Source organism: Galeopterus variegatus, unplaced genomic scaffold (genome assembly GCF_000696425.1).
Source record: "Galeopterus variegatus unplaced genomic scaffold, G_variegatus-3.0.2 Scaffold3938, whole genome shotgun sequence".
Classification (NCBI taxonomy): Eukaryota; Metazoa; Chordata; class Mammalia; order Dermoptera; family Cynocephalidae; genus Galeopterus; species Galeopterus variegatus.
Window position 1 is genome coordinate 78,798 of NW_007730049.1, and position 27,648 is coordinate 106,445.

Consider the following 27,648-nt stretch of genomic DNA (forward strand, 5'->3'; position numbering starts at 1 on the left):
GGGGGGGGGGGGGGGGAGACACCGGGGCACAAGGTCAGGTCGGTGGGGGGAGGGGAGTGGAGGATCCGATGGCGTCAGCCCCGCTGTGCTCAGGGCTGGATGGACAGCCTGCACGTGAGTGCCTCACTCAGAAACCACCAAGTCTAAGAATGACTTCGACCAGTTAGACAGGGTCGTATCTGCAGAACAGCAACAGCACTGAAAAGAAACGTGCTATGGAATCATGAAAAGACCTGCCGTAACCCAAAGTGGGCCTATTACTAAGTGAAAGAAGCCAGTCTGAAAAGGTTGCATACTGTGTGATTCCAACTCTATGACATTCTGCAAAAGACAAATTTATGGAGACAGTAAAAAGATCAGGGGCTGGGGCTCGGGGGAAGGGTGACCAGGTGGGGCTCAGAGGATGTTTAGAGCAGTGAAACTACTCTGTATGGTACGGTAACAGTGCACACGTGTCGTTATACATTTGTCCAAACCCTTAGAATGTACAGCACCAAGAGTGACCCATCATGTACAGTATGGACTTGGGTGATAATGATGTGTCCATCAAGGTTCATCGCTTGTGACGGGCACCTCTCTGCTGTGGGGTTTTGACCGTGCAGCAGGTTCTGCATGTGTAGGGGCAGGGGGTATATGGGCACTCTCTGTGCTTTCCACTTAGTTTTGTTGGGAACCTAAAACTGCTCTAAAAAATAAAAATTTTTTTAAAAAATAAACACGAGTATTCTCCGGGTCTCATCTCTAACCTTTGTTTGGGGTCTTAATTGTAGTGCTGCGGTGGGCGTTGGTTTTTATGGAAACAGCGAGACCAACGATGGGGTGTACCAGCTGATCTACTCTCTGGACAATGCGAACCACACCTTCTCTGGGATCGATGCACTGGTAAGGCTTGTGGCCAGCTGGCCCAGCGCGGACACGGCCCGTGAGGTCATGTGGTCAGATCCCAGCCTGCTCAGCTACACACAGAGGTGTGATGCTGGAGCACCAGACTCCCCTTCTGGCCTGCACCAGGAGGGATGGGGGCGAAGGCCACAGGAGGGGTGCAGCGGCCGTGGGATCAAATCCCGTTCATTTGCAGGAGAGCTGAACTCTTTCCCATTGCAGAAGGAGACCTTGAACATGGAAAGTCGGCCCCATTGCATTCTTTATGTTCACATTAAGTGCTGTGTGGGGTCCAGTAGATACCAAGGGGGAACAACTCTTCAGAAGCAAGTGAGAAGCCTGTGGAGTGGTGACATGCCACCTGAAACCTGGTGTCCTCAGGTCTTTGGCTTCTGGGGTGTGACTCCAGCTGGGGGCTCACAGTGAAGGACTGTGCTGGGCTGGCCAGAGATGATGGACTTTAGGGGAAGGAAGGAGCGACTCTGCTGAGCCTCTGGCCTGAGTGACAGAAACCAGTCCTTGCACATCACCCAGTCTGTGATCCTCTGTGAGCCAGGCCTTTGGCAGAGGGGTGATGGCCCTAGCAAAAGGTCCATTTGGGTCAAGCAGCCCCCACCTCAAAATCCAGCCCCAACTGGAGAATTTGGACATTGCCCTGACATCTTCTAGAAGACGATTTGACCTCATTTGCCCCCTCCTGCTTCCTTAAGCTCCTCTGAGGCTTTAATCCCTCAATGGGCTCGTGGGTGTGGAGGGGGGGAGGTTAAAGAGACAGCTGTGCTGCTCGCCTGTGCCCAAGACAATTGGGGGAGTTAGCCTCTGCCCTCCAGAGACAGCCCTTCCCAGAGCTGAGGGTCACGGCTCTCCCACAGAGCTCATCTGTCCACCCCTTGTGTCCACTGGGACTCATCCCTGGGAGACAGAGAGCTGATGCCCCAGGTGTCTGGTGCTGGGCTGGGGCAGCTCTGCGGGGGGAGGATGGGCTGTCGGGATGGAGGAGCTGAGGGACAGGACACAGCTTGGTCAGCTCATGGAGGCATGGGAGTAACCTGGCCCTGGGGACCTCACCCTCTGGGCACCCCATCCTCACCTTAGGCCCTGGTCGGGAAGGGGCTCCCTGGCTACTGGCTCTAGGCTCTGTCTGCTGCTCCTTGGCATTGCGCTGCCTCCTCCCACCAGCTCCACAATTGCTGGGGGAGAAACCCAGCCCCGAAAGGAGAGTCCCCTGCCCAGAGAAGCCCCAGGGCCATGACTTTCACTGGCTGAGAGAAACTCCCAGAACTGCGCAGCTGGGAAAACTTGAGTTCTTCAAGTCCTTCCCCGCCAGGAGGAGAGTTATGCAGGGAAAGGAGCTGGGTTCCTCCTCCCAGAGGCCTGAGAATGGTCTAGGGACAGGCTGGGCATTTCACAGCAAGTCCCACTCTCTAACCCCTCCCCCGTGTTCCCAAATGGAAGGGCTCTGTGTCCCTGGAAAGCAGCACTTCATCCTGTCCGCTGTTACTGAAAAGTGAGGACAGGAGCTCCAGGGCTTCCTGACGGTCCAGCCAGCTGGGAACTGCCTCTGTCCTGTCAGTTCCGGCTCCTCCTCCTCTAGGGTGGCCCAGGAGCACCTGCTTTTTCCGGGTAGAGAGGCAGCACTCTGAGCCCTTGCAGGGCCCAGGAGGCTGGGTTGGCCCTCAGGGTGGGCACTCGACACTCCCGGTCACAAAGGCTGCAGGAGGGGCAGCAGGTCTTAGGCGGCTCCCCATATCCAAGGGGTGAAGTCCAAATATCAGTGAAAGTGCCTGGTGGACTCTAAAGTATGCTCCATTTGGGTTGACCGTGATCACGAGTGCCATTGCAACAAGGACTACAATCACCAGGAAGTTGGGGGGAGGCTGTGGGTGGCAGAGGCAGGGTAGGGAGACTCATGGACAGGTCGGGTAACTTTGACCTGGGCCTTGCTGGAGCCCAGGTCAAGCAGCCAGTGACAAACAAGAGGATTTCTGGGCTGCACCCAGCACACACTGGGGTGGGCCCTCCTCTGAGTTTCTGTTCTGGACCAGAGCCCCCAGGGAAGCCTGTGCCTTGGTGGGTGGGGGCAGTGGCTCAGGACTCTGGCAAACCTGGCAAGGTTCTGGATCAGCCACACACTCTGATTTGGGAGATCAGAAAGGAGTCATTTGGGGGTGCCAGGTGGGCAAAGGCCAGTGGGTTCTTTCTGTGGATTTAGTGCCCCCCATCCAGCCACCCAGGGCCGGGGCTCCAGCTACTCACCCAGAGGACCAGTCACACTTGACCCTCAGCGTCTCAGCTTTAAAGTAAGGCCTTATAAAAATGCGTGTATTTTTCTTCCTATTTGTAAGATTATAAGTGCTGGTATTCTTTTCTTAGATTATCAGAGACTCTCATGCAGGCAGTGTTAGTTCCTGTGCCTGAGAATGTTTCTGAAAGTTGCATCACTAAAGATACTTGCCAGGTTGAGCAGACACGAGGTTTCTCCTGTCCTCTTCAAGTTACCAACATCAAATTTTCCCACCAGGAAATTTGAAGTGAAGCAGGAGCTGTTAAATCGATCTTCAGCAGATGTAATGCTTGAATTAACCAGATGTCTAATAAATAAATTACTTTCATGCTCCGAATTTCAGGCTTTTGTACTGCAATGTAGTGGTCTTATCCCTACTGTAAGAAAAGCTTATCAGCAATGTGATTTCAGGTTTTGATTTGTTTTGCTTTGTTTTTTTTTTTTTTTTTTTAGGGGGGGATGTGAGTGATTTAATTCATGGGTACTTTTAGAAGCTGATAAATAATCCCATTGCCTTAATTTTTTTAATTAAAGAATTCCTAAATATTTTGAAAATATAAAATATTCCTGAATTTTAAAAAATAATAATTTGGGGGGCCGGCTTGTGGCTCACTTGGGTGAGCGTGGTGCTGACAACACCAAGTCAAGGGTTAAGATCCCCTTACCAGTCATCTTTTAAAAAAATAATAATAATAGTAATTTTTTTTTTAAATAAAGTAAAGCCTTGGGCCCTCCAGTGCCTGTGAGCTCTGCTGACTCGTGTTTGTATCGAGGGTTCTAGTGGCCAGCCTGGCTCCTCCAGCGTCTCTGATTTGAACCAGCAATAGGCTGAGGGGCAGCCCTTAGATGAAGAAACTGAGGCACAGGGAGGTTGCATTGCTGCTCCAGGGTTGAAAAGAAGTACATTTCAGAGCAAGAACCAGAACCCAGGCCTTCCACTCTTTTTTTTTTTTTTTTTTTTTTTCCCGTATCCGGCAACGGATCGCAACCCTCAGTGTCGCGCCCGTACCGGACTGGGACCGGCAACGGGATCGCAACCCTCAGTGTCACGCCCGCACCTCGCTCAGCCAGTGAGCGGGAACCGGTCTGTGTGTGGGATCCGAACCCTCGGCGGGAGCACCACCACACTCCCAAGCGGCGCACTGTAGCAGTGCACCACCGGGCCTGCCCAGGCCTTCCACTCTTAACCCCGGGTTCCTTCTCACCCCTGACCTTCATCTTCAGCTCCTGGCCCACCTGCCCTTCCAGACAACCTCATGATATTGAGGAGCTTCCTTCCTGCCGTAGGTATTCAAATTTGAGCTTGCAATGGAATCACCTGGAGCACTTATTGAACAGGATTACAGGTCACCCCCTACCTCCCCCCCCAGCCCTGCCCCAAGTGAGTTTCTGAGTTTCTGGTTCAGTAGATCTGGGGCAGGGCTGAGAATTAGCATTTTTCATGCTGCTGCTGCTGGTCCAGGGACCACACTTTGAGAACTGCTGCTCCATCCTATGGGACAACAGTTCCCACCACCTTTGGGCTCGTCCCTAACCCTGCCCAGCCTTTCTTTCTCAGAGCTTCTCTTCTCTATGGGAGAGAGCCCGATTCCACCTGTGGGGCGTCCCCCCTCTGTCGCCCTAGGGGAAGTGCTGTGTACAAACCTCTACGGATTGGGGTGGTGTAAGGAAGCTGGGAGCTGTAAGTAGGTCAATGTTGTGATTTTGATGTTTTCTAATTTTGTTTTGTGTCCTATGAGAAGACATCAGGAGGAAAAAGAGAGCCCGACAGATGTTTATTGTCTTCTGGTTTTTCTTTTTAATGAGGAGTTTAAGAAATAGAGAAGTTAAAAATGTAGAGCCGTGCAAGGAGAAAAAAGTGGTCTCAGGGAAAAAGTGTACAGATAGTTTTTAACAGCGCTTTGTTCTGAAATTTGTTTCATATAATACAGGAATAAAAAAATGTCTCATGTTATTGGGTTCACTTATAATGTTATCATTTAATAACAGTGCCATTTTGGGCCGGCCCGGTGGTGCACTGCTACAGTGCGCCGCTTGGGAGCGCGGCGGCGCTCCCGCCAAGGGTTCGGATCCCACATACAGACTGGCCGCTCACTGGCTGAGCGAGGTGCGGGCGCAACACCGAGGGTTGCGATCCCGTTGCCGGTCCTGGTCCGGTACGGGCGCGACACTGAGGGTTGCGATCCGTTGCCGGTCACGAAAAAAGACAAAAAGGAAAAAAAAAAATAACAGTGCCATTTGTATCAGTGGTTACAAAGCATTTGTATATTTTATTAAATTGAATGGTGAAGTTTATTAGGGTGATATATAGTTACTGAATGTGCTTTAACATGGTTTTGGGGTTTTTTCCCCCTGTGTGAAGCTACAAGCTGCCAAATCTGTAAGATACAGAGCAGCTCTATACTCTGCTATCTCTTCGTCAACCAGCTCATAAGAACCAGGCACAAGCCAGAAAACGGAACAAGCTGCTGACACTGAAAAAATAAAACCAAACGAAACAAAGAGAGCCATTCTCTTTTCTGGAACCAGGAACCCCCAGCGTAGCCGATGTTAAAGGCCACGCGGTGGATGGCACTTCCCTGTAACACAGTGACCCCGAGCTTGCCACGGGCAGTGTTATCTCCCTGGCCTCTGCCGAGCTCTCCCTGTGGGAAGTTTCTGCCCCTTGTCGTTTTTATCTTCCAGACCTGTGGGAGCTGAAGGCTGCCAGACGGACGGGGATTAGCACACACTGCCCCCTCCCAGCCAGTGTGTGTCTCAGTTTAGCGTGACAGTTTCAGAACAACAAAGCCTTTCTTCCCCACCCCCCGGCCGCCAACAAGCAGGCTCAGAGCAGGCTTAGGAGCAGCGTGCTTGGGGTTGCTGTGTCCCTGCGCCCTGCGGGCACTCAGGTCTGGGCTGTTTGAAAGCACTTTCCAGGGCCGGCCCCACCTGTGCTTCTTGTTCAAAAGCCAGTGGAGACAGTCACTGCCATCGTCCTTTCTTTTCTACCTTTGCATAGGTAGATGCTTCCTTCAGGGTCAGTTCAACTCTAGGCCCCTAAAGTCTAGCCAAGGGACAGGAGCCTGTCCACCCACCTGGCAGGATACGTGACGAGGGGAGGACATAAGCACACAGAGAAGGCGCTGATTTCCTCCTCCTATCTCATGTCCAGGCTCTTCAGAGACAGGATCGGGTCTGTCTTTGTTTTTCTTCAAAGTCCGATTGTTCTGCCTGCACTCAACGTTCAGGACACTGTGAGCTGTTGCTGGCTCTACAACAAAACCTTACACTCATAGGACGTTTGGAAATCCTGTTGTGGAAATCAAAGGTCAGGTAGCAACATAGGAACTCTTCAATTCAAACATTTTATTTCTCTAAAAGAGAATTCAAGGGCCGGCCCGGTGGTGCACTGCTACAGTGCACCGCTTGGGAGCGCGGCGTCGCTCCCGCCGAGGGTTCAGATCCCACATACAGACCGGTTCCCGCTCACTGGCTGAGCGAGGTGCGGGCGCGACACCGAGGGTTGCGATCCCGTTGCCGGTCCCGGTCCAGTACGGGCGCGACATTGAGGGTTGCGATCCGTTGCCGGACACGAAAGAAGACAAAAAGGAAAAAAAAAAAAAAAGAGAGAATTCAAGATCCAAAGTATTTAAAGTTTTAAGAGAGTCTTCAAGGAAGAAGAATTGATTATTTTGTTTGTTTTTCCATCTGGATCTCTTTTTATTTTTATTTTTTGGCAGCTGGCCAGACTGGGCATCCGAACCCTTGATCCTGGTGTTATAACACCACACTCTAACCAACTGAGCTAACTGGCCAGCTCCTGGGGGTCTCTTTTTATACCAAGGCACTGGATCTTGGAGCCCAAGTCCTGGTTAAGGCCAGATCAGGGCCTGCTCCTGGTTTGAGGGACATGAGGACGGGGTGGGTAACGGGGGCCTCTGTCTCTGGTCCTTCCTCCAGGGCAGAGTGGTGTGTTCCTTCCGGGCTGAGCAGGCCGTCTTCTGCTGCTTGCAGAGATGTCCTCCTCCAGAGTGAGAATCCAGAGCTTTACCTCCCTGGCCTTCTCCCACCTTTACCCCTCCCTAGGTTTCTGGAACCACCCAGAAGATGAAAGTGGACCTAGAGCAGCACCTTGCCCGGCTCAGCGAGATCTTTGCTGCCCGGGGCGATTATATCCAGACCCTGAAGTTTGTGCAGCAAATGGCAGGCAACATCCTTGCCCAGCTCTCAGGACTACCCACGTGGAGGGAGGTTACCACGGAGCTGACCGAGCTGTCCAACCAGACTGGCTACGTGGAGTACTACAGGTGAGGGGCAGCGGGGCTGCATCGGCCTGCCCAGCGATGCCCCCAGCTTCACTTACAACGAACCTGAGTTTGGCCCCCACTTTGACCACCCAGCTCATACCTACGTCATCTGGCCTTTGGGTATTCTCTTACATCTCCTCTGCCTCCCCGTTCCCCACACCCCATCCCGAGTGAAGGCCCTGGACCCAGGTCAGCTGACAGGGACTGCTGCCCTCTCTCCAGGTGCAGGGTCTAGCAAAGGTCTGGGGAGAGCCATTCAAGGAGGCAACAGTCTGGGACTTGGGGTGACTCCCGGTCAAAAGGCAACATGCACTCGTGAAGTGCAGGTCCTTGACCACTCAGGGCCAGTGCCTAGATCGGAGCAGGCACAAGGTAGGGTGGATAAATGAGCTGTGACAAAGAAGCTCTTGGGACCCATCCCTCACCAATTTTTTGGCTGCTCTTCAAGCCATTGACAAAGGTCAGAGCCTTTATGCAACATTTGCACAATTTACCCTGGCTTTCTGGATTTGTCTCTCTTTGTGTCATAGAGCCCCACCCCAGGAGGTCACTGCTAGACTGAGTCCAGAGAAAATGCTCCAGAAACCTCCCCCTCCAGTGCTCTTCCCTTCCCGAGGGCAGGAGATGGCAGGGCCTTGAGGAGGGGGGTCCTGAAGCCCCTTGCTCCCCAAATGGCACTGCCCAGCCCCCTTCATTTCCACGATGTCAAGGATTGAAAGGGACCTTAGTCCCACTCCTCACCAGATGGATGCTCATGGGCAAAAGTGCCTTCCTCCCAAAGGACAGAAAGAAACTGCCAACTCTAGGGACTGGCTGTGACCTCCTGTGGCCCAGAACAGTGGTATCTATCAGTCCTGTGGCCTGTGGGCCATCATTGCTCGAGCCTTTGAAATCTTTGTGTCATTCAGGGCAGGGTGGAATGTATGGAGTAGGTGTCCATGTGACCTCGCTCTTCTGTCCCAGTGCACCTAGTGGAGAGCCATGTGCATTTAAGGGCCTCCTGCAGGTATTTGGGTAATGACAGTGATTCAGTAAGTCAGAATTTACATATCAAAAAGGGCTCATTGTTAAGGTGATTTCATTAAAAATAGGTGGGGTCCTGACAGCTGCACAGCAGCTCTTTCAGTGTGGGTGACTGAAGGGGTCCTCTGTGACCCCCCCACCCCCAACTCCACACCCCTTGTTCAGGTCGAGATAGAAAGGTGTAGTCCAAGGTTGGCACCAGTGGCTCCTGGAAACTGACGATGTCTGTCCCTTCGTCTCCCCTCTGCTTTCCCTCACCTGAGCTGCTTTAGACGGAAGGCTTTGTCCAGGGAGCTCTGCAACCTCGGGGGACCAGGTCTCTGGAGAGCCCCCATCTTTGCTTTTCAGGTGCTTCTCGAGCTGATCAGCTAAGCTAATATTTCTGAGCACTTTTACACAAGGCCTGGCGAAGCATTGGAGGAGATACTAAGCGGAGAGATTACTCTCTTCGAAAGGCTTGCAGTCCAGGGGATAAAGCGTGTACACGGGTCAGGGCTGCAGAGGCCGGATATGGGAGGGGTCGTGGGGGTCGGGCGGGGCGCGGAGCCAGCAGGCCAGAGCCAAGTTCTTGGTTAGAAACACATCCCTGGTCTTGCGGGCTCCTCTGGGAAAACACATCTGCTTCGAGATGCTGTTTCCAGGAACGCTTTAAAAAGTGAGGCGTGGAAGGGAGATAACACATTGAGCCACCACCATGGAGAGCAGTTAGAAGCGGCCCTAATTGGATTTCCTGCTGATGGGAAGAGTAGGGGAAGGTCGCATGAAATCATTAGGTTTGAAACATGAACCCAGTGTTGTGAGAGGTGCCTGTGGCTGGCTGTGTGCCTTGTAGGAAGCCTCAATGCGTCGAGTCTGGGTCTCCCCCCATGGGCCTCAGTTCTACAATCTGTAGAATGGGATCCTAACACTAGATGGTTCCCGAGGTTCCTTCCATCTGTGATTCTAAGTGGACGGTGGGCTCAGCTCTTTCCCCAAAGCCCTCTACTCCATTCCTGGGAACCCCAGAGTTCCTGGGGGGCTCAGCCCTGGCTGCCCCCCACTCTATGCAGGGTCGAGGATTTTGATTAGGCCCCTTCTTTTGGCATTAGCCTCAATTCACAAAGGTAGAAAGAGCCTCACTCGGCAGCGGGGGGCCTCCAGCTGGCTCCCTCCCCCTCAGAACCTCTGTCACTTTCTGCCAGCTCCAGGCCACTCCCTGCCCACACTCCAAACTCTCTTCCCCTCTTTATGTCATTAGTGAAGCAGAAAACCATTGCTGGAGAGGAGTCGTCAATGAATTTATTTGGCTCTTGCATCAAGAGAAATAGTGATCAAAAGACTTTCCTTTTGGGGAACTGAGAGAAGCCTCCCGTCTCTGGCCACCCCACCCCACCCCACCCCTCCCAGTTGCTCAGGCTAGTCCCCAGGGCAGGGCAAATGGCAGTGGCTGCGAGGCCAGGCTGGTGCTACAGTGCGAGGGCCACCTTGGGGTCCTGTTTGGAAGAGAAAGGAACAAGGGTGCTAAGGATCTTCTCAGTACTCTGGGGCTCCAGGTGCTTGGGTCCTTTAGCCCGGCCTCTGGAGAAGCAGGAGAGGAGGGACTTGGAAACTCCTGTTGTCTGGCCTTTGTATTTAGCGAGCAGTCACTCCTCACCCCCGCCTTGAGAGGAGAGGTTCCATCTTCCTTACAGATATGGAAACTGAGGCTCAGAGGGGTGAGGTGGCTTGCCAGTGTCTCCAAGCTGGTGTGTGACCTTTCCCCATCAGCTCAGCCCTGGGGGGCAAAAAGACCCGAGCAGTGAGGGGCTGGGAGGCCTGGAGGTTTAAGGTGCCCTGGGATATCCTGACCCTGAGTTCCCTGATGGTCGGGAACATTCCCACTTATGTTCATTCCCACCGTAGGGCCTGACACGAATGTTGGTTGAATTGAACCTAAACACCCTGAGTCTTAGACCCCACGCTGCCAGGGGGCCAGATGGAGGCACTGGGGAGGCCAGGGTGAACGTCTGTCAAAGAAGTGGGTATTGTAGGGGGTTTTTAGCTCTGTGGCTATAAATGTCAGGCCTTGCGAGTTCTTTCTAGAAGCAAAGGGAAGCTGGGAGACTGCAGAGAGACGCTCCAGAGCTGCCCTGTCCAGTGTGGCAGCCACTAGCCACATGTGCTATTTAAATTTAAGTTCATTAACATGAAAGTTAAAAATTCATTTCCTCAGTTGCTCAAGCGGCATTTCACATTCTCAGTTGCCACGTGTAAGTAGTGGCAGATAGAGAGGACAGCACAGATTTAGAACATTTTCATCACTGCGGAAAGTTCTAGTACACAGTGCTACTTGACACACTCAGCCAGGAGGTCGAGGCAGGGAGCGGGAGGGTGACGGCTTTGTCCAGGCAGAAGTGGGGTGCAGCCCCGGAGCCCTTGAGGAGCCCTCCAGGCCATGCACACAGGTCCTTGCTGGCTCTGGCCAGCTCGTCATAAGGAAGTGACGGTCAGCGGGCCTAGGGCTGCTGTACAGGCAGCAGGGGGCGTTCTGTCCTGCTGCCCCTGACCACCCTCCCCCTCTGCCCAGGTGGCTCTCTTACCTCCTGCTTTTCATCGTGGACCTGGTCATCTGTCTCGCCGCCTGCCTGGGACTGGCCAAGCACTCCAAGTGTCTCCTGGCCTCGTGAGTAGCCCCACCCATGGACCTGGGACAAAGAGCTGGGCCAGGTGCCACTGTCAGAGAGGAACGAAGGGCTGGCAGGCCCAGAGGGGGTGGGAGGACAACAGCCAGGCTGCCCGAAGCCGCATCCTGCCCCCTCCTCAGCACCCAGCTGTGGGGAGACAGCAGCCACTGTCTTGGTCCCCAAGCAAGCATGGGGCTCCGTGCGTTCCCTCCGTCCCTGGGCCTGACTCTGTTGAGCCGAGCCTCAGAGCCTCTGGCCATCTCCAGCCAGCACCTTCTCCTCTGCTTGCGCTCCCACAGCACGTCTCGTTAGCCCAGGGCCCGTGTCCAGGCATTGGGCTCCATAGCCCACTCCCAGCAATTGGCCAGACAGATGTCAGCACAGGGGTTAGGGCTGCTTTCAGAACCACTGTAAGAGTCTAGGGGCCAGGGAGGGCAGGGTGATGGCCAGGAGGAAGGGTGCTGAGGTTGGTGCGGTGACAGCCATCACAGGGGCTGGCCGCTTCTGCCTGGGATCCCACTGGCATCTGCCTCTCTCCTAGGATGCTGTGCTGTGGGCTGCTGACCCTGCTCCTCAGCTGGGCTTCCCTGGCTGCCAACACAGCTGCGGCAGTGGTGAGTTGATAGTGGTGGGGGGTGGGGGTGGTGGTCCGGCCAGGACAGTCTGCCTGGGGATGTGTCCTGTCCAGAGTCCCCATGTAGGGCCGGCTTCCAGGCACAGTCCCTAAACTGGAATCCCAAAATCTCAGAATGGAAGAGACTTAGATCATCCGGACTAGCTTCCTCACCCAGAGAAAGGAAGGGACAGAGCCAAGATAAGACGCCAGTGCACGTAAGGGATGCATGGCTGAGCAGGTGGCTTCTCTCTGGGTGTGAAGAACTAACCAGGTCTGCTAGGAATGGGCAAGAGTCTGAACCTCCGGCTCCAAAAGCAACTCTGTTGGCAGCTTCCCCAGCAGTGGGAACGTGGAATGTGGCATTTAGCTCATCTTCCGTCCCATTGCCCTCGGACTTGCACACATGGTCCAAAACACACATGGTGCATGCTTCTGGATGGGTGCCTCAAAAATGATTAAAAAAAAAGATGGTGGGGGGTTCTTCCCTTGTATATATCAGTACATTTGGTCTTTAATAGACGTAATGGCAGAGTTAAGCCATGTGTGTAAGTCTGCTCATTCATTCAGCTGACATTTTCTGCTGGGTGACACCCAAGGTGCCTGGTGCCTAGGAATGCAAAAACCAGGAGGATGTGATGTTTGCTGTTGATGAAGTCTCAGCCAGCAGAAGCCAGACTTGTGGACAGATCATTGCAACATGGTGTGAATCGATGCAGCGGAGTTGCATGCTGTGCGAGTGTGTGTGAGACAGAGTGCACAATTTACCAAGGGATGTCAAGGATCCTCTGGCCAGTGCAAGGGCCACAAACTAGCCCTGTGATCTGCATCTGTCCTGCCCTAGCAGCCTGGGGGTGAAAGGATGAGGCTCGTACTGGAAGCCCCCTACCCAAACTCACACCTTCCCAGTGACTTGGGGGTTGGCCGGCAGCTCCAGACTTGGGCATTTTGTTTCCATACTGCCCACAGAATGAGGGGACCCTGCTGCTGCTTGGCTTGGCAGCTTTTGGCAGAGCCTTGTCCAGAAGGGAGAGGAGGTGGGCATCTCCTGTCCTTACCCCCGCACCCCCATGCAGTGGCCGAGTACCAAGGACTGGCACAGAAAAGGGCAGGGAGGGCTGGGAATGGTACAGGGGAGGGAGTGGTTGGCCAGTGTGACATGCACAGCTGCCCAGCTGGCCGCCTCTCCCCCGCGGCAAGCACAAGCACAGGGAGGCTGTCCGGGCCGCTCCTGCTGCCTGGGCAGCCTCTGCCTTCTGAATCTGAAGCAGCGACAGTTTCCAGCTTGTCACCGTGAGCCACCCTTCAGGAGCCGGCTCCCTGCCACCAGGCTTCTCCCTCTCCCCAGGCTTCAGTGTTCAGTGAAACCAGTGGCGATTTAATCTCCCAGCTGGGTGCCCTGGAATGCGAGGGAGCTGGGGAGAAATGCCATTTCCCTAATTCCTTTAGTCAGGCCCTTGTGAGACAGTCCGAGTGTGAGGTGGGGCTGAATGGGCCTTTGATAGGGCTGCAGCTGCTGCTGCATTGTAATAGGAAGCGGGGTGACGAGGAGAGGAGCCGGAGGGCAGGGGCGGTGGGGGGTAGCTGTCACAGGGCTGTGGTGCAGGGCTTTTGTGCTCTCTGAGGCCTGTTTGGAGAGAGCCAGCTCCTCCCCCACCTCCCTCCCCTCACTTCCCTGTGACTTTGGCCACGGAGGATGGCGGACAGAGCGTTCTGGGTGAATCCAGCCCTGGGGCAGAAGGTGGCAGCCTGGCCTCTGGAGCCCCCTGCCTGAGTCCTCATCCCCCTTTCACCCCTTCCCAGGAGTGGAACCCCAGGAAAGTTACTGAAGTTTTCCATGCCTCAGTTTCCTCATGTGTAAAATGGGGAGATTAACAGTACTTTCCACAAAGGCTTGTGGATAGGAAAAGATGAGTTGATTGATGCATGGGATGCACATGGTAAGTGTTTAATAAACAGCAGCCGTGACTGGCTTCCCAAACATTTATTATCGCCAGGTGAGGTCACGGCCATGGCCCCTGCAGACCGGCACCTCTGTGCTCAGGCACTGCCTGCAGCCTCAGCCATCACCTGGGCTGGGCACTGGGCAGCTTCTCCCACCTGCCCCAGCTGTGCTCAGTGCCCCCCTTCCTCTCTCCCCTCCCTCCATCTCCTTCACCATCACATGAATAATGCACGTGCATGTACGCACAGATCCATACATGCATACGTGCCTGTGCACATAACGCGCACACACATGCATGCACATACAGGCGTTTGTCTTCCTTAATGGGAAAGTTGACTCCTCACTGAGTCCCACGCCCCAAACCATCCTAAAGCACCTGTCCCAGGAGATGTGGGCTGGAGGGTGGCTGTGGGATCTGAAGAGCAGGCCTGGGAGGGGGGGAGGAAGGGAGACCGGTCACATCACTGGTGGAACCTCTGACGGGCCTCCTGCCCCCTCCCTCCTTGGATCCCAAACTTTTTGGGGGTGACTCAGACCAAGATGGTGGCCTTGCTGTTTATTTTTCCCAAGGCTTCCTCATCCCCCACTCGGGCCTGCTGCCCTCTCTCTGCCATCCCAGCCACCGGGCCTGCTGGCACTGCAGTTTTGACCGATAAGAAGCCAGGCTGATTGACTATGTATGTTAGTGGTTTGTGTATAAAGCACTTCTCCCAGGGTCCTGAGCACGTGGGGCAGTGCGTGCGTGCGTGCATGTGTGTGTTCATGCATGTGTGCATGCGTGCACACACAGGGATCTGGGGATGACACTCTGTACCCAGAGGGGCGGGTGATTCCCCAGCCTCCCTCACGCACACATTTTCCAGACCATAAGTGCCATGAGGCAGCTCACCACTGTATCCTGTGCCTAGAGCCACGCACAGTGCCTGGGAAGCTCTCAATAAATATCTGCTGACTCAATGAGTGAACAAGTGCTGCTCGAGTGTGGACCCTGAGGCAGCGGGTCCTGGAGGAGGACAGGGCCACTGGCAGAGCTGGGCCATCAGGAGGGTGCCCCTGGGAACAGCCTGGAGGACCAGAGCTTACATTGGCTGCTCTGAAAGGTGGACCCCCCTTAGCCCATGCTCCCGTGCCCCCCGGCCAGATCTGGGTGGTGCTTGGCTCACAGGCTGCCACCTCTCCCAGGGCCTGTACCTGATCCCACTCAGCTGCGTGGGTCTTAGTGGTCATCCAGCCAGGCCATGCTGTGGGTCCAGGTCCCCCAGCTCATCAGCGGCAGAGCCTGGATCCGTGACCTCCCAGCACCCATCTCAGCAGGTTGAAGACTCAAAGATGGACTCATCACTACCCCCAAAGACTCAAAGATGGACTCAGAACTAACCTCATTCTTTAGAAAGAGAGTCCAGGGGGCCTTCACAAATTGACCATCAGAGCATGTAGATAACAGCAAGACAAAAAATAAAACAGAGATGAGCAAATGAGCCATGGTGCAGAGAGCTCCCCAACACATCCCCTGCAGCTGCCCTCGGCCCAGGCCACTGGCCCCCTGAGGACCTGTCACAGAAGAGGCATCTCTGCCACAGCCACTTTTCTGAACACTGTACTATCTCGTGTTGCAGATGAGGCCACTGAGGCACAGAAAGTATAAGAAACTTGTCTAAGGTGGCAGAGCCAGGATTCAAAGCCAGGAGGCTGACTCCCATCTGTTCTCTGCCACCCAGGAATGAGCTGGAGCGGCCGGGTGGCTGGGGCAGTGGGAGCTCGGCCCCTCCCAGGGCACTAGTGTCTGACTTTCCTCCACCTCCTCCCATCTCTCCCTGACTCAGGGTACCAGTGACTTCTGCATGGCTCCCGACACCTTCATCCTGAATATCACACAGGGCCAGATCAGCACAGGTACTGCACTCTCAGGCCTCTGCTGTCAGAGCCCACGTGGCTAGCCAGATTGTGCCTCTACTTACCTCTTTCAGCCCAGTAGTCACCCAACCCCTCCCCGCCCCCAGACTTCAGGTTCAGTATGACCTCTGGGCCATTTCCTATAAACTGCCTCCTTTGGGAGTTCGGGGATGGGGAGGAAGGCCTGGCTTGGCCTCCAAGGATGGTGTAGGGTCTGGTCATTTGCGAGGCGCCTGACACAAATGCTGTTGCCTTGCAGAGGTGACCCGCTACTACCTGTATTGCAGTCAGAGTGTAAGCAGCCCCTTCCAGCAGGTATGGCCCGCCCAGACCCACCCTCACCCTGCCCACAGCCCCCCATCAGCCTGCTCCCTCTTGACCCCAAGCCTCACCCCTGACCAGGAAAGTGGAGGTGGCTGAATGGTCCTTGCTGCACTATGGTCCTCTGATTAGCCAGTTCTCTGAAGGGGGCTGTGCTCTCATCTGTATGTTCTAGATTGGCATTTCCCACATATTAACACATGTGCACCTCACCAGGGAGCTGGTTAACCTAAAGGTGCTGTGCAGGAGGTCTGGGTGGGGCCCAAGACTGCATTTCTCGAGCTCCGGGCAAGGCCTATGCTGCTGGTCAGAGGACCACACCTGAATAGCAGGCAGCAAAAGAACTGTGTGACACTCAAGAAGCCAGAAGGATAGGGGAGACTTGCTGCAAGCAGGAAGGACCAGGGTGGGGGGAGCGGGGGCTGCAGGAGAACAGGTCCCTCCGTAGCCGTGGGGCTCCTGGGAAACTGAGCCTCACATGGCGCTGCGATCTCCCCTGGCCCAGGCGCTGACCACCTTCCAGCGCTCACTGACCACCATGCAGATCCAGGTCGCGGGGTTGCTGCAGTTTGCCGTGGCCCTCTTCCCCACAGCAGAGGTAAGGCGGTGGCTCCTGCAGCATTCGTGCTGATGCAGGGAGCCCCAGATAAACCCTAACACCCCCTTCCCCAGCCAGCTCCCCGCCTGAGCCCCAGGCCCAGGCTTGGAGAGCTTGCTGCTCCCTCTCTGCATCCCTCCCCCGGTGGCGTGGACCCTTCCTTTGGCTCTAAAAGCCTCTTTGCACGAGCTGCTGTTTGTGGTTTTATCTCTGCTTCTTTCTCTCTTCCTGCTTCAGAAAGATCTGATTAGAATCCAGCTCCTGTTGAACTCCTCCGAGTCCAACCTTCACCAGCTGACGGCCATGCTGGATTGCCGAGGGCTGCACAAGGTGCTGGGGTGGCCCCTGGGGGTGCAGAGGGTGTGGGACACTCTGGCAGGACACATTTTCCCAGACAGAAGCTAGCAGAGGCCTGGAGAGTGATTCAGGCCTGGGAATGGAGCTGACACTGGATGGTGGGAAGGGGAAGAAGGTGCCTGGCTTTTTGATTCTCTCCAGTGGCTGAGGCAGGGAGACCCAGTAAAAAGTACCAGAGATCAGGGATAGGAGGGTTGGATCAGGTTAGCTCTAAAACCTTGGGGAACCCTGACCAATATGAAGGAGTCTGTTCCCCATGGGCCAGGCTCCTAGCCATCTGGTCAACCCATCTATCTCCCTGGGTTGCAAGTGGGTGTCCAAATCTCATTGCCGGGGTCATCTTTCCAGGAATTTGGAATATCAGACACAACAATGCAGGGAGCACACTGGGAGTATGTGAGCAGTCCCCCAACCCCAAGCAGTGAGCCAATGTACGTCAACAGCTTTTACATCCCATACTGATTTAGAGCAAATAGTCATAATAATGTTCATGGCTGCTATTTATTGAGTACTCAGTTCTGTGCTCGACCCTGCTCTGTACACTTTATATCCAATATGTCATTTTATAGATAAGGAAAACTGTGTCTGTGGGTGGACGGATGGAGAATAGATAGACAGATAGGTATAGATTTTTTTTGTTGTTGTGGGTTCTTTGTTTTGTTTTTGGCGGCTGGTGTATACAGGGCTTGAACCCTGGACCTTGGTGTTATCAGCACCAGCTTTAACCAACTGAGCTAACAGGCCAGTCTAAATATGTATACATATACTTGTGTGTGTATGTGTTCATGGGCACTTCAAAAAGTTCATGGAAAGATGTGTATTATCTTTCAATTCTATTTTTCCGTGAACTTTTATTTTATTCTATTTTTGGCAGCTGGCTGGTACGGGGATCTGAACCCATGACCTTGCTGTTAGAAGGCTGTGGTCTAACCAACTGAGCTAACCGGCCAGCCCTCCATGAACTTCTAAAGTGTCCTCACATGTGGATATATGTATGAAGTAGCTTACTGAAGTGTCCAGAGCTGGCAAGTCAAGGACTTGGGTTTGGGATCCTGGTCGTCTGGCTTCAGCGCTAAGAACATGGGGGCCGCCCTGTCCGCTCTCTCCCTCTCCCTCCACTCCTAGTCCCTCAGCAAGTCCTGGCAACCGGTCCCTCAAATGGATCCTGAGGGGCCGGCCCAGTGGCGCACTGCTACAGTGCGCCGCTTGGGAGCACGGTGGCGCTCCCGCCGAGGGTTCGGATCCCACATACAGACCGGTTCCTGCTCACTGGCTGAGCGAGGTGCGGGAGCAACACCGAGGGTTGCGATCCCATTGCCGGTCCCGGTCCGGTACGGGGGCGACACTGAGGGTTGCGATCTGTTGCCGGTCACGAAAAAAGACAAAAAAAAAAAAAATGGATCCTGAATCCTCCACTTCTCTGTCTCTCCACGGCTTCCACCATGGTCCAAGCGCCATCTGCTTCCCTGGGGGACAATGGCCTTCTCCCATGTTTTCTCGTCCCCGTATTACCATGACCTTTCACACACAGCAGCCAGAGCCATCGATTTTTAAAATGAATTGGATCACATCCCCACACACTGCAGAGTTTTCCACTCACTTTGGTAAAATCCAAACTCCTCCCCTGCTGGCCTTTTTTTTCTTTCCTGAACATGCCAAGCTTGTCCCCTTTGCCTTGTCTGCTCAGGCACGCCCCTCCTTGCCATCCTGGCCTCAGCTTCAATGCCACCTGTCTCTGGCTCCCCCCACCCTATAGCCTTGTCTGTCTGGCTTAGAGCCCTCCTGTGCCCGGCACACAGTAGGTGCCCAGCAGAGGTTTATAGGGTGAACCCAAGCAGCCCCGTTGTGCTGGGCTCCAGAGTATGGACCCTTAATGGCTGTACTGGGGAGCGACCAGGAGATCCCCAGTCCGGGTTGGGAGGAGAGAGGCTTCCAGAGAAGAGCTAGGATCCCAGGCTTTGCCCTCCATTCCCTCTCCAACCGTGTGTTCCTCCTCTGCCCCAGGACTACCTGGACGCCCTTGCTGGCATCTGCTACGACGGCCTCGAGGGATTGCTCTACCTCGGCCTCTTCTCCCTCCTGGCCGCGCTGGCCTTCTCCACCTTGATCTGCATGGGGCTGCGGGCCTGGAAGCACTTCACCGCCAGGTGGGCCACCCAGTGAGGAGGGAGCCGCCTGCAGCCCGGGGAGGCTCTGCTCTGGGATCGAGCAGGGCAACAGCCCCAACAGGCTGGCTGGCTTTCTACAGAAACTCCCCCAGGAGTCCAGACTGCCCCCCAAAAGGAGATTCTGGGGGGCCCAGAGCAGGAGCTGGGACCGAGGGTAGTGACATGGCATCTCTTGTTTCTCCTCTCTTCCACCACAGGACTTTGCAACCTGGAATGCCGAGGAGAGTTTTGGGTGCTGGGAGGGGTGCCCTAGGGAGTACCAAGAAGGGTAGATGGTATCCCTGTTTTGGGGAACCTGCAGTCTCATCGAGAAGATAGACAGGGATGAGATGGTGTTTCAGCAGCTCCGGAGCAGGTTAGACAAGAGAAAGCAGGGTAGGGAGGATCCGTGTGCATGCGGTCAGCACGGTGGACTGCCTGGAGGAGGTGGCCATGAAGTTGGGAGTGGGGCAGAGTGATCTGTGTGAGATGGAGCTAAGGATTGTGTTTTAGAGGAATCTAAGAGTCCTGGGAGGAAGGATTGCAAAGCAGAACAGGCCCCAGCTGCCTCAAGACTCCCTCATCCTCACAGCTGGCTGAATTCTATGTGTCGTTCTAGGGACAGAGACTATGACGACATTGACGATGATGACCCCTTTAACCCCCAAGCCCGGCGCATCGCGGCGCACAACCCCCCGAGGGGGCAGCTTCATAGCTTCTGCAGCTACAGCAGTGGCCTGGGCAGTCAGACCAGCCTGCAGCCCCCCGCCCAGACCATCTCCAACGCCCCCGTCTCCGAGTACATGTAAGGCGGGGCTCCCCGAGTTCCCCCAGCACTCCTGGCTGGGGCAGCACGGCCCCTCCTGGCCCTAGAGGGGAGCTGGGTTTGTGGATAGCACGTTTGGGTCCACAGAGCCAGGTGGCAGAGGGAAGGCATCAGGCCAACTGCGGTCCCCACAACAGCCCCAGGATGCCTGGCAGGAAGGCCCCCGGGAAGCACCCCATCACCCCTCACACCCGTGTGCTGGTGGAAGGACCCACTACAGATGGCAGGCAGCGGCCTTTTGCCGCAGTCCACGGGCAGTCCCAGGCCTGAGAAATTGCGCTGCTCCTGGTGTCCCATCTGCTGCTTGTCCCCAGACCTCCTCGGTTGCTCTTCCAGTTATCTTCCTGCCCACACTCCCTTAACTCCATCAGTAGTCCGTTTCCACCCCGCTCCCCACCCCCACTCCCATAGCACACCCACAGGGCCCACCTGTAGAAATCTGCACACACCCCCTGAGCCCGTCGCCTCCTGAGCTGTCCTCTCACCCGCAGGAACCAAGCCATGCTCTTTGGTGGGAACCCGCGCTACGAGAACGTGCCACTCATCGGAAGAGGCTCCCCTCCGCCCACGGTAATCCAGGCTTCTGTGGCAAAGTCACTGCTCTGGCCCTTGTTGGGGAAGTAGTTAAAGATAAAACCTCCTGCCACCCCAGTGAATGCTCTCCACAAAGGTAGAAAAGAGTGGAAGTGTTATTAATTAAGCATCAAACCAGACTGCCATGTGTACCGCAGGCCAAAGAGATCACAAAGACAGAAAAACCTCCCCCTTCCATACAGCCAGGCAGGTACCCCCCACGTGCCTATCCTCAAGCAAGAGGACCTGCCAGCAGGTGTGACAGTTTGTCACACTCGTCCATCCTAAGTCTGCTGGTGGGTAATTGGGGTGGCCATCCCTGTTAGCTAATTGCCTTTATCCAGAGGAAAACAAAACTTTTCATATTCCCACGCCACTCAGGGACTTAGCCAGGTGCCTAAGTTGAACTGTCACTGAGAAGGGGACGGATGCTACCTTCCCCGATGTGACATATCTGGGAGAGAAGGTTCCTAGACCCTTAAGAACCCGTTCCTGCACTGTAAGACTAGAAGAGACTTATTTAGCCCTTAAAAGGACAGAGAAATAATTTACAATAAGTTTTCTAAAGAAAATGCTCCAAGAAGAGAGAAAGGTCTCTTTCGCTTTTTGCGCCATGGAAAATCAAGGGAGTTTTTTTCTCTTTAGATGTGTGTTTACTCTTAACCCTTGGCCTGGACTGGAGGGTGGTGGGCTATGGGGGTACGTCTGGGAGGTCTGAGACCAGACACAGCCTTCCTAGCCCCAGTCAGCTCCCAGCGTCCCTAGGAGTGTACCCGAGTGGGGTCTGTGCCTCCTGCCTTCCCACCACCACCTCCAGGCAGGGCGTCTGAGGGGCAGCATCAGGGCAGGAGCCCAAGGTAGGAGGGGTGGGCAAGAGAAAAAGAAAAGTCCATCCTCGCTGATTCCGAGAAGTATCTGAAGTTCACAGGAATATTGGCTGAAACAAAGAGTTCCAAATGGAGACAGTGATCGTGGAGGTTCATGGACACAGACTTCAGTGCCAAATGCCCAGTTTCAGATCCCAGCTCACTGGTCATGGTTCCTGTGACCTTGGACAAGCACTTTGCCTGTGTATGCCTCCATTTCCCCATCTATAGGACAGGGACGGTAAAAATAGCACATACCTCATAGGTGGTCTGAGCATCAGAGGTATTGACTGTTGTAAAAGCATGTATGTGCCGCACACGGAAAGTGCTATAAGACAGTGAGCCGGTTATTATTTTTTTTACATCGTCACTAACGCTGTCACCCCAGCTTCTCTACAGAAGTGTGGCATTTATAACAAAGGGCAAGGGACGTCAAAGACAAGGGTAGAAGTCTGTGAGAGGGGTGGGCAGACAAGTTTTTGAGCCAGGTGTCTGCCTTCACTCAGCTAGACGGGGCATTTCACCTGCCCCATCCAGGTAGATTGGAAGGGGACGTCCAAGGGTGAAATAGAAGCACTGGAGACCCACATACCTGGGACCAGTGAGAACCAAGGAAGCCACGTACATTCACAGGTGTCCAGGGAGGCAGCTTCCCAAACACGGAGCTCTCGATGAGAATCATAGTACCAGGCCCAGGAAAGGAGAGACTGGGACCTAGTTCCTGTCTTCAGGAAGCGTCTAATCTAGCGGAGGGGGTGCTCGAAAAAGCTGCCTGTAAAAAGTGCCATCAGGTGCTTTGGGACCAGAAGGAACTTCCATGCTGGGGGACTGGAGAAGGTTCTATGGAATAGGTAGCATTCGAGGCACACATTAGACCGGTGGACCTCACCCAGGGGTAGTTTTGCTCCCAGGGGAGCTTGAGCAATGTCTGGAGACATTTTTGGACACACCTTGGGGGTGTTCTAGTGGTATCTAGTGGGTAGAGGCCAGGGGCGCTGCTAGACACCCTGTGATGCACAGGATGGCCCCCATAACAAAAAGCAATCCAGCCCCAGATGTCCATAGGTTACGGGGGCTGTCCTGTGCGTCACAGGATGGTAGCATCCCTGGCCTCTACCCACTAGAAAGTCTCTCCCTCCCATGACCCCCACCTTGGTGTTTTTGCCAAGAGCACCTCACCTGCTGTTCTTTTAAGCACCTTTACAAACAGCCGGAGACCCAGTCTAATTTTGTTCTTTCTTCCTGGGATCCTCGGGGAGGGAGAGTGAGCTGATTGAAGCCTGAATTCAGAGTCAGCACCTTTTAAATCCCACCCTGACTTCTCTCACAAACCAGGAGCCTCCTGAGATCCCCTCTTCCTCCTACCAGCTGTGGTGGCCCCAGGAATGCAGAATGACTTTAATGTTAATCTAAGCAAAACATAATTAGGGGAAATTTGGGGCTGTGAAAAAAGAATTACTCAGTGCATTGTGATGCTGCATAAAAATGACTTCAGATTACCTTCTGTTTTGAAATCAGGCCACGCCCCCTGCCATTAGCAGAGATAATCAAGAGCTGACCTTATTTGCAAGGCTCAAGGACAGAATAAACCTCCCTCCCTAGAATTAAGACCTGCTCAGAAACCCTCTTTGCTTTAGCAAGTTGACTGCCTGGCCTGCCCAGCTCATCCTTCTCCGGGGAAGTCCCCCTGCCCCCTACCCCTGCCCCCTGCCCAGGCAAAGGTCGTGAAGAGACATCTGTTGATGCTCTTGAGCAAAGAAACCACAGCACAGAGGCTTTTGGCCTTTGCCCCAATAAAGACAACCTGGCTGGCTGCTCCCCACCCTCCTGGTGCCTGCTCTAAACACTCATCAGCACTCAGCCAGTGTGAGGTGTGGGTGACTCCCTCTCTCTGCTGACCTCCCTCTCTGGGACTGTCAGGATATCACTTGATATCAAGCAAGGGGATCTGGAATGTACAGCCTGTTCCCTTGGCTGGAAATGTGTCTTCCCCCAGCTCTGCCTTCAAGAAATCCCTCCTGTCCTTCCAGGCACTGTTTCCTAGACTTTGCTTTGTTTTGTGGTTTTGGTGGCTGGCTGGTACAGGGATCAAACCCTGGACCCTGAGCTAACCGGCCCTGTTTCCTAGACTTGATGAACAAAAGTGACCGGGAGCAACTGTTAAAAATACCAACACTGACAATTCTCTCCAGATTCACAGAAAGACAATCTCCCAGGGAAGGAGCCTGAGAGGTTCTAAGTTTAACAGACTTATCATCCAGCAAGTTTGGGAAATGCTGCTTTAAGGAGGAGAGCCTCATTCTTGTGTGTGCCTCAGAATCACCTAACAGACTTGTTAAAACTACTGTGCCAACCCTGTTTCTGGTTCAGAAAGTCTGGGGTGGAGCCCTGGGATCTGTGTTTCTGACCTGTTCCCGGGTAAAGCAGCTGCCGCTGGTCTGGAAACCACATGTGCAGAACCAGGGCTGAGAGGCAGGGGTCCCCGATCTCGGCGCTGTTGACGGGCAGAATCCTGTGTTGCAGGACTGTGTACTGTAGGCTCTCAAGCAGCATCCCTGGCCTCTCCCCACTAGATGCCAGTCACATCCCACCGCTCACCCCCAGTGTGACAACCAGAATGTCTCCAGACATTGTTTTGCCTGGGAGGCAAAACCACCCCTGGGTGAGACCCCTGGGGTTTAAGGGTTTCATGCCCGCTTCCTCTCCCACCCCACCCCAGGTGGAAGCATTCAGCTCTCTCTCTGATGTGAATGGCCTGGATGCCTGACACTTCCCTGGGGCCAGGTGACAGTCCAGATATTTTTCTTTAGGAGCTCCAACTCTTGCTGGCCTTACTACTCACAGTCAGCAGACCAGCAGCATCTGGAAGCTTGTTAGAAATGCAGAATCTGGGCTGGCCAGTTACTCAGTTGGTTAGAGCATGGTGTTATAACACCAAAGTCAAGGGTTCAGATTCCAGTACCTGCGAGCCTCCAAAAGAAAGAAAAGAAATGCAGAATCTCAGGACCTATGGACAAGATCTGGAGGTGGTTTGCGGGCACAGGATGTGTGAGAAGCCCTGTCTGTGCTTGGAGGAGGAGTTACTGAGATCTGTGGAGCAAACTTACTTGGTGCCAGGTCGCTGCCTCTCCGCCTTGGCTGCATATTGTAATTGCCTGAAGAGCTCTAAAAAAACACTAGTAGCACTTTAAAATACTTAATTTTACATTATGTGCATTTTACCTCAATAAAAAAAGTACACCAGTGAGGGTGGCCTGGGCATCAGGATTTTTTTTAAGCTCCCCAGGTGTTTCTGATGTGCAGCCAAGTTTGAGAACCACTGTTAGGAGTCTTGCCCACTTTATATCATTTCATCCTTTCAAGGTAAGAGCTTAGTGCTCTTAGATCCATTTTGCAGGTGGGGAAACTGAGGCTAGGAGAGGTTGGAGAACCTCAGCCAAGGCCACAGGGTGAGTAAGATGCACAGGTGGGATGGACCTGGCTGTCTGAGTCTGTGGGCCTGCACCTCAGCCCAATTGCTGCTGGCTGGTCGTACGTGCACTGGTGCACCCTGTCGCTGTTCCTGATGTGAAGTGACGGGCTGGGTGCTGGTGGCGTGCGCTGGATGTGGCAGTTGAATGGCTGGTCTCTGCATTTCCCATTTGAGGCTGGGCGCCAGATGTCCTGAGGGATGTGAGCTGGAGGCACCAGGAGACTCGAAGCCTGCCCAAGCTGCTCGGTATCACCCAGCCCCTGCGATGCCTTGTGATTAAAACTTGGTACCTGGCTGCTGTGGCTGGCCTGGTTCTCACTCACTGAGAAGTTCCCGTAACGTTTGCTTGTACGATGTCCGGTTTACCCTGCTCTGACTGTCCCCTCCCCTCTCCCCACAGTACTCTCCCAGCATGCGGGCCACCTACCTGTCCGTGGCGGATGAGCACCTGAGGCAGTATGGGAGTGAGTTTCCAGCCTAACAGACTTTCAGGGGTTCTTACCTCCTTGTTCCATTTTGGTTTTTAATTAATGCAAATACGAGCTGCATTCTTTAGTAGAAACCAAAGGCATCTGGGACACTGGCAGGCTCTTGCTGCTGCAGAGGAAGAGTGGCTGAGACTCCCAACCAAAGCCCCAGGTGGACAGAAGACCCCCAATCTGGGCCAGCCTCTGTCCCTTTCTGCCCTTCTCTCCACACCAGAAATGCCCCCGGGAGCTATCCTGAAACTGGATGCCTGGTTCGGCTCACCCCTACACCGTCCTATAGGTTCTCTCGGGTCCCACTACCAGGACTGTGCCTCTTGTTAACATGGCCAAAAGCCTGGGTGACCGCTCTCTGAGTCACCTCTCCCCTCCAGTTCCCTGCAGGTCATAGTAGCAAGGGCTGATCAGGAGATGCTTTTAAGGTGATGTCCCTGATGAGACCTGAACAGTCCAAATCAGAGTTCCCAGGCCCAGACGGAGGGGAGGTGTTCAGAGAGCTCCGCAGCAGGAGGCTGATGGCACCAGGGCTGGGGGACCAAAGCCTGGTGCCCCGAGGTGGGAATGTGGGTGACAGCTGCCACCTCCGTTCCAGCACCAGTGCTGCAAGTTTGTCAGCTGCAGATAGGGACGGTCTCAGGTATGAACAGATGCTTGGAAAGTGACTTTAACTCTTTTTCTAGTTGTACACATTTCGATTATCCAAAGAATTGAAACTCATAGCACATCCAGTTTTTACAATAGATTTGGGGCTCTTTCCGTACCCCTGGTTTTTATACCACTACACTGTTCCTCAGATTTCACTGGCACTGGCCAGTTCTTTATGGATCTGGAGGAGAGGGGGAGGAGTGGATTTTTTAAATAAAATAAAGATCAGTGAGCCACCCTGTCCCCAGCTGCTGCTTGATGGGGATCTGGATTCATCCCACTGAGGGGGGGAGGTAAGAGCAGAAGCTGAGGGAACAGAGAACAGTCCCCTGTTCTAGGGGAATAGTTGGATGCCCGAGTCAACTGTCCCCTCCCTTTGTCTTCAGGCAAGTCTGTCATAAAAGGTTTTAACAAAGTGTTACACTTGTGTCCTCTCACGCCACCTGTCCCACCCCAGTGTCCCAGGCCCCTGACTTACTAAGCAAGAAGCAGCTCATTGTCCAGGAGGAAATAATGACCCATTATCCTGCCCCGCCGAGGATTCAGGGTTAGGGTCTTTGGTGCTTCCAACCTCCTGCAAACCCAGAATGCACAACACTGAAGCTCCCATGGCTTTGCACACCAAAGCAGGGGTGTGGGGTGACCTGGCTTGGGACAAGGGCTCTGTCTTTGTTCTGGAAGAGCCACCTTGTCATCAAAACACTGACAGCAGAGTGGTTCTCAGCTCCCAGCCAGGCCTCCACAACAGAATGGGGCCACAGGGCAGCAGGGACTCACCGTGTCTCACCTACAGTAACCTGTACGTACCGTACTCTATGAACACACCTTTGATGGGGACTCTGCTGTGTCAGCGCGTTGCTTCGTAACGTTTCATCGTCAGAACTCAAGACTTGTTTTTAATGCACGTAAGCTAAACTAAAACTCCTGGGGGGGATTTCTGAAGGAGCCAGGTGGGCATACCTCTGCTTGATACGCATGCACCCTCACCTGGAAGAGAAATAAACCACTTGGACTAAACTGTGCAGTCAGTCTCTGACTTCCTCGGCCGCAGGGAATGACGCGGGTGTTGAACGGTTCCTTCTAGCAGGGGTGTGCGGTGGGAGGGCTGAAAACAGATTCCAAGAACGATTTCAGTGGGAGGATTGAAAGATGGGGTCATGGCTAAAATAAAGGCTGGCCCGTTGGCTCAGTTGGTCAGAGTGAGGTGTTGTAACACCAAGGTCAAGGGCTTGGATCCCTACACCAGCCAGCCACCAAAAAAGAAAAGAGAAGGATGGGGCTATGAATGACTGTCATGGGTCCTGTTGCTGCTCTTACAGAACCAAGGACAGACCTTATTTAGCCCTCGTCTTTCTCCAAAGTCCCCCCTAAAGGTCACTGCTCTTAATGCTGCTAGTAAGTAGCATTTAGTGAATATTCACACTGTGCTCAACGATTGTCCCAAGTAATTATATTAATTTTTAATTAAACCTCACAATAACCCTGCCAGGTCATTTGTTTTTGCAAATAAGTCAATAGAGGCACAGAGGACCTGTTTGGAGCAAGTGGCAGAGCCAGAGTGTCCAGAGCCCAAGCCCTGGCCCCCGCCGCTGGGCGCCTGTGGGCCGTGCACTGGGGTTGGGGGTGGTCACGCAGCGGCCGCCTCTCCCAGAGGAGTCATGCCAGGCTGCAGGCCTCCAGCAGCTCTGCAGCTGGCCCTTGCTCTGCTCCTATTGACTCTTCTAGGTGGCAGCCACGCTCCCCAAATTAACTGCATTTCAAGGAGCTTGCTGACGTGAGAGCTTCTG

At 54.1% G+C, this 27,648-nt stretch overlaps 1 protein-coding gene across 1 annotated transcript in view; it reads left to right on the forward strand.

Annotated features, from left to right (window-relative positions):
* TTYH2 (tweety family member 2) overlaps nt 1–25,293 on the forward strand; it is a 40,098-nt gene extending 14,805 nt beyond the window's left edge. The window contains exons 3-14 of the mRNA XM_008586327.1: nt 771–882; nt 7,235–7,455; nt 11,024–11,119; nt 11,662–11,734; nt 15,502–15,571; nt 15,831–15,886; nt 16,398–16,490; nt 16,728–16,820; nt 18,852–18,994; nt 19,614–19,799; nt 20,312–20,390; nt 25,132–25,293. Coding sequence (XP_008584549.1) covers nt 771–882; nt 7,235–7,455; nt 11,024–11,119; nt 11,662–11,734; nt 15,502–15,571; nt 15,831–15,886; nt 16,398–16,490; nt 16,728–16,820; nt 18,852–18,994; nt 19,614–19,799; nt 20,312–20,390; nt 25,132–25,212 — 1,303 coding nt within the window. The 3' untranslated portion in view covers nt 25,213–25,293. The remainder of the gene's footprint in view (nt 1–770; nt 883–7,234; nt 7,456–11,023; nt 11,120–11,661; nt 11,735–15,501; nt 15,572–15,830; nt 15,887–16,397; nt 16,491–16,727; nt 16,821–18,851; nt 18,995–19,613; nt 19,800–20,311; nt 20,391–25,131) is intronic.
* Nucleotides 25,294–27,648: the final 2,355 nt, after the last annotated feature.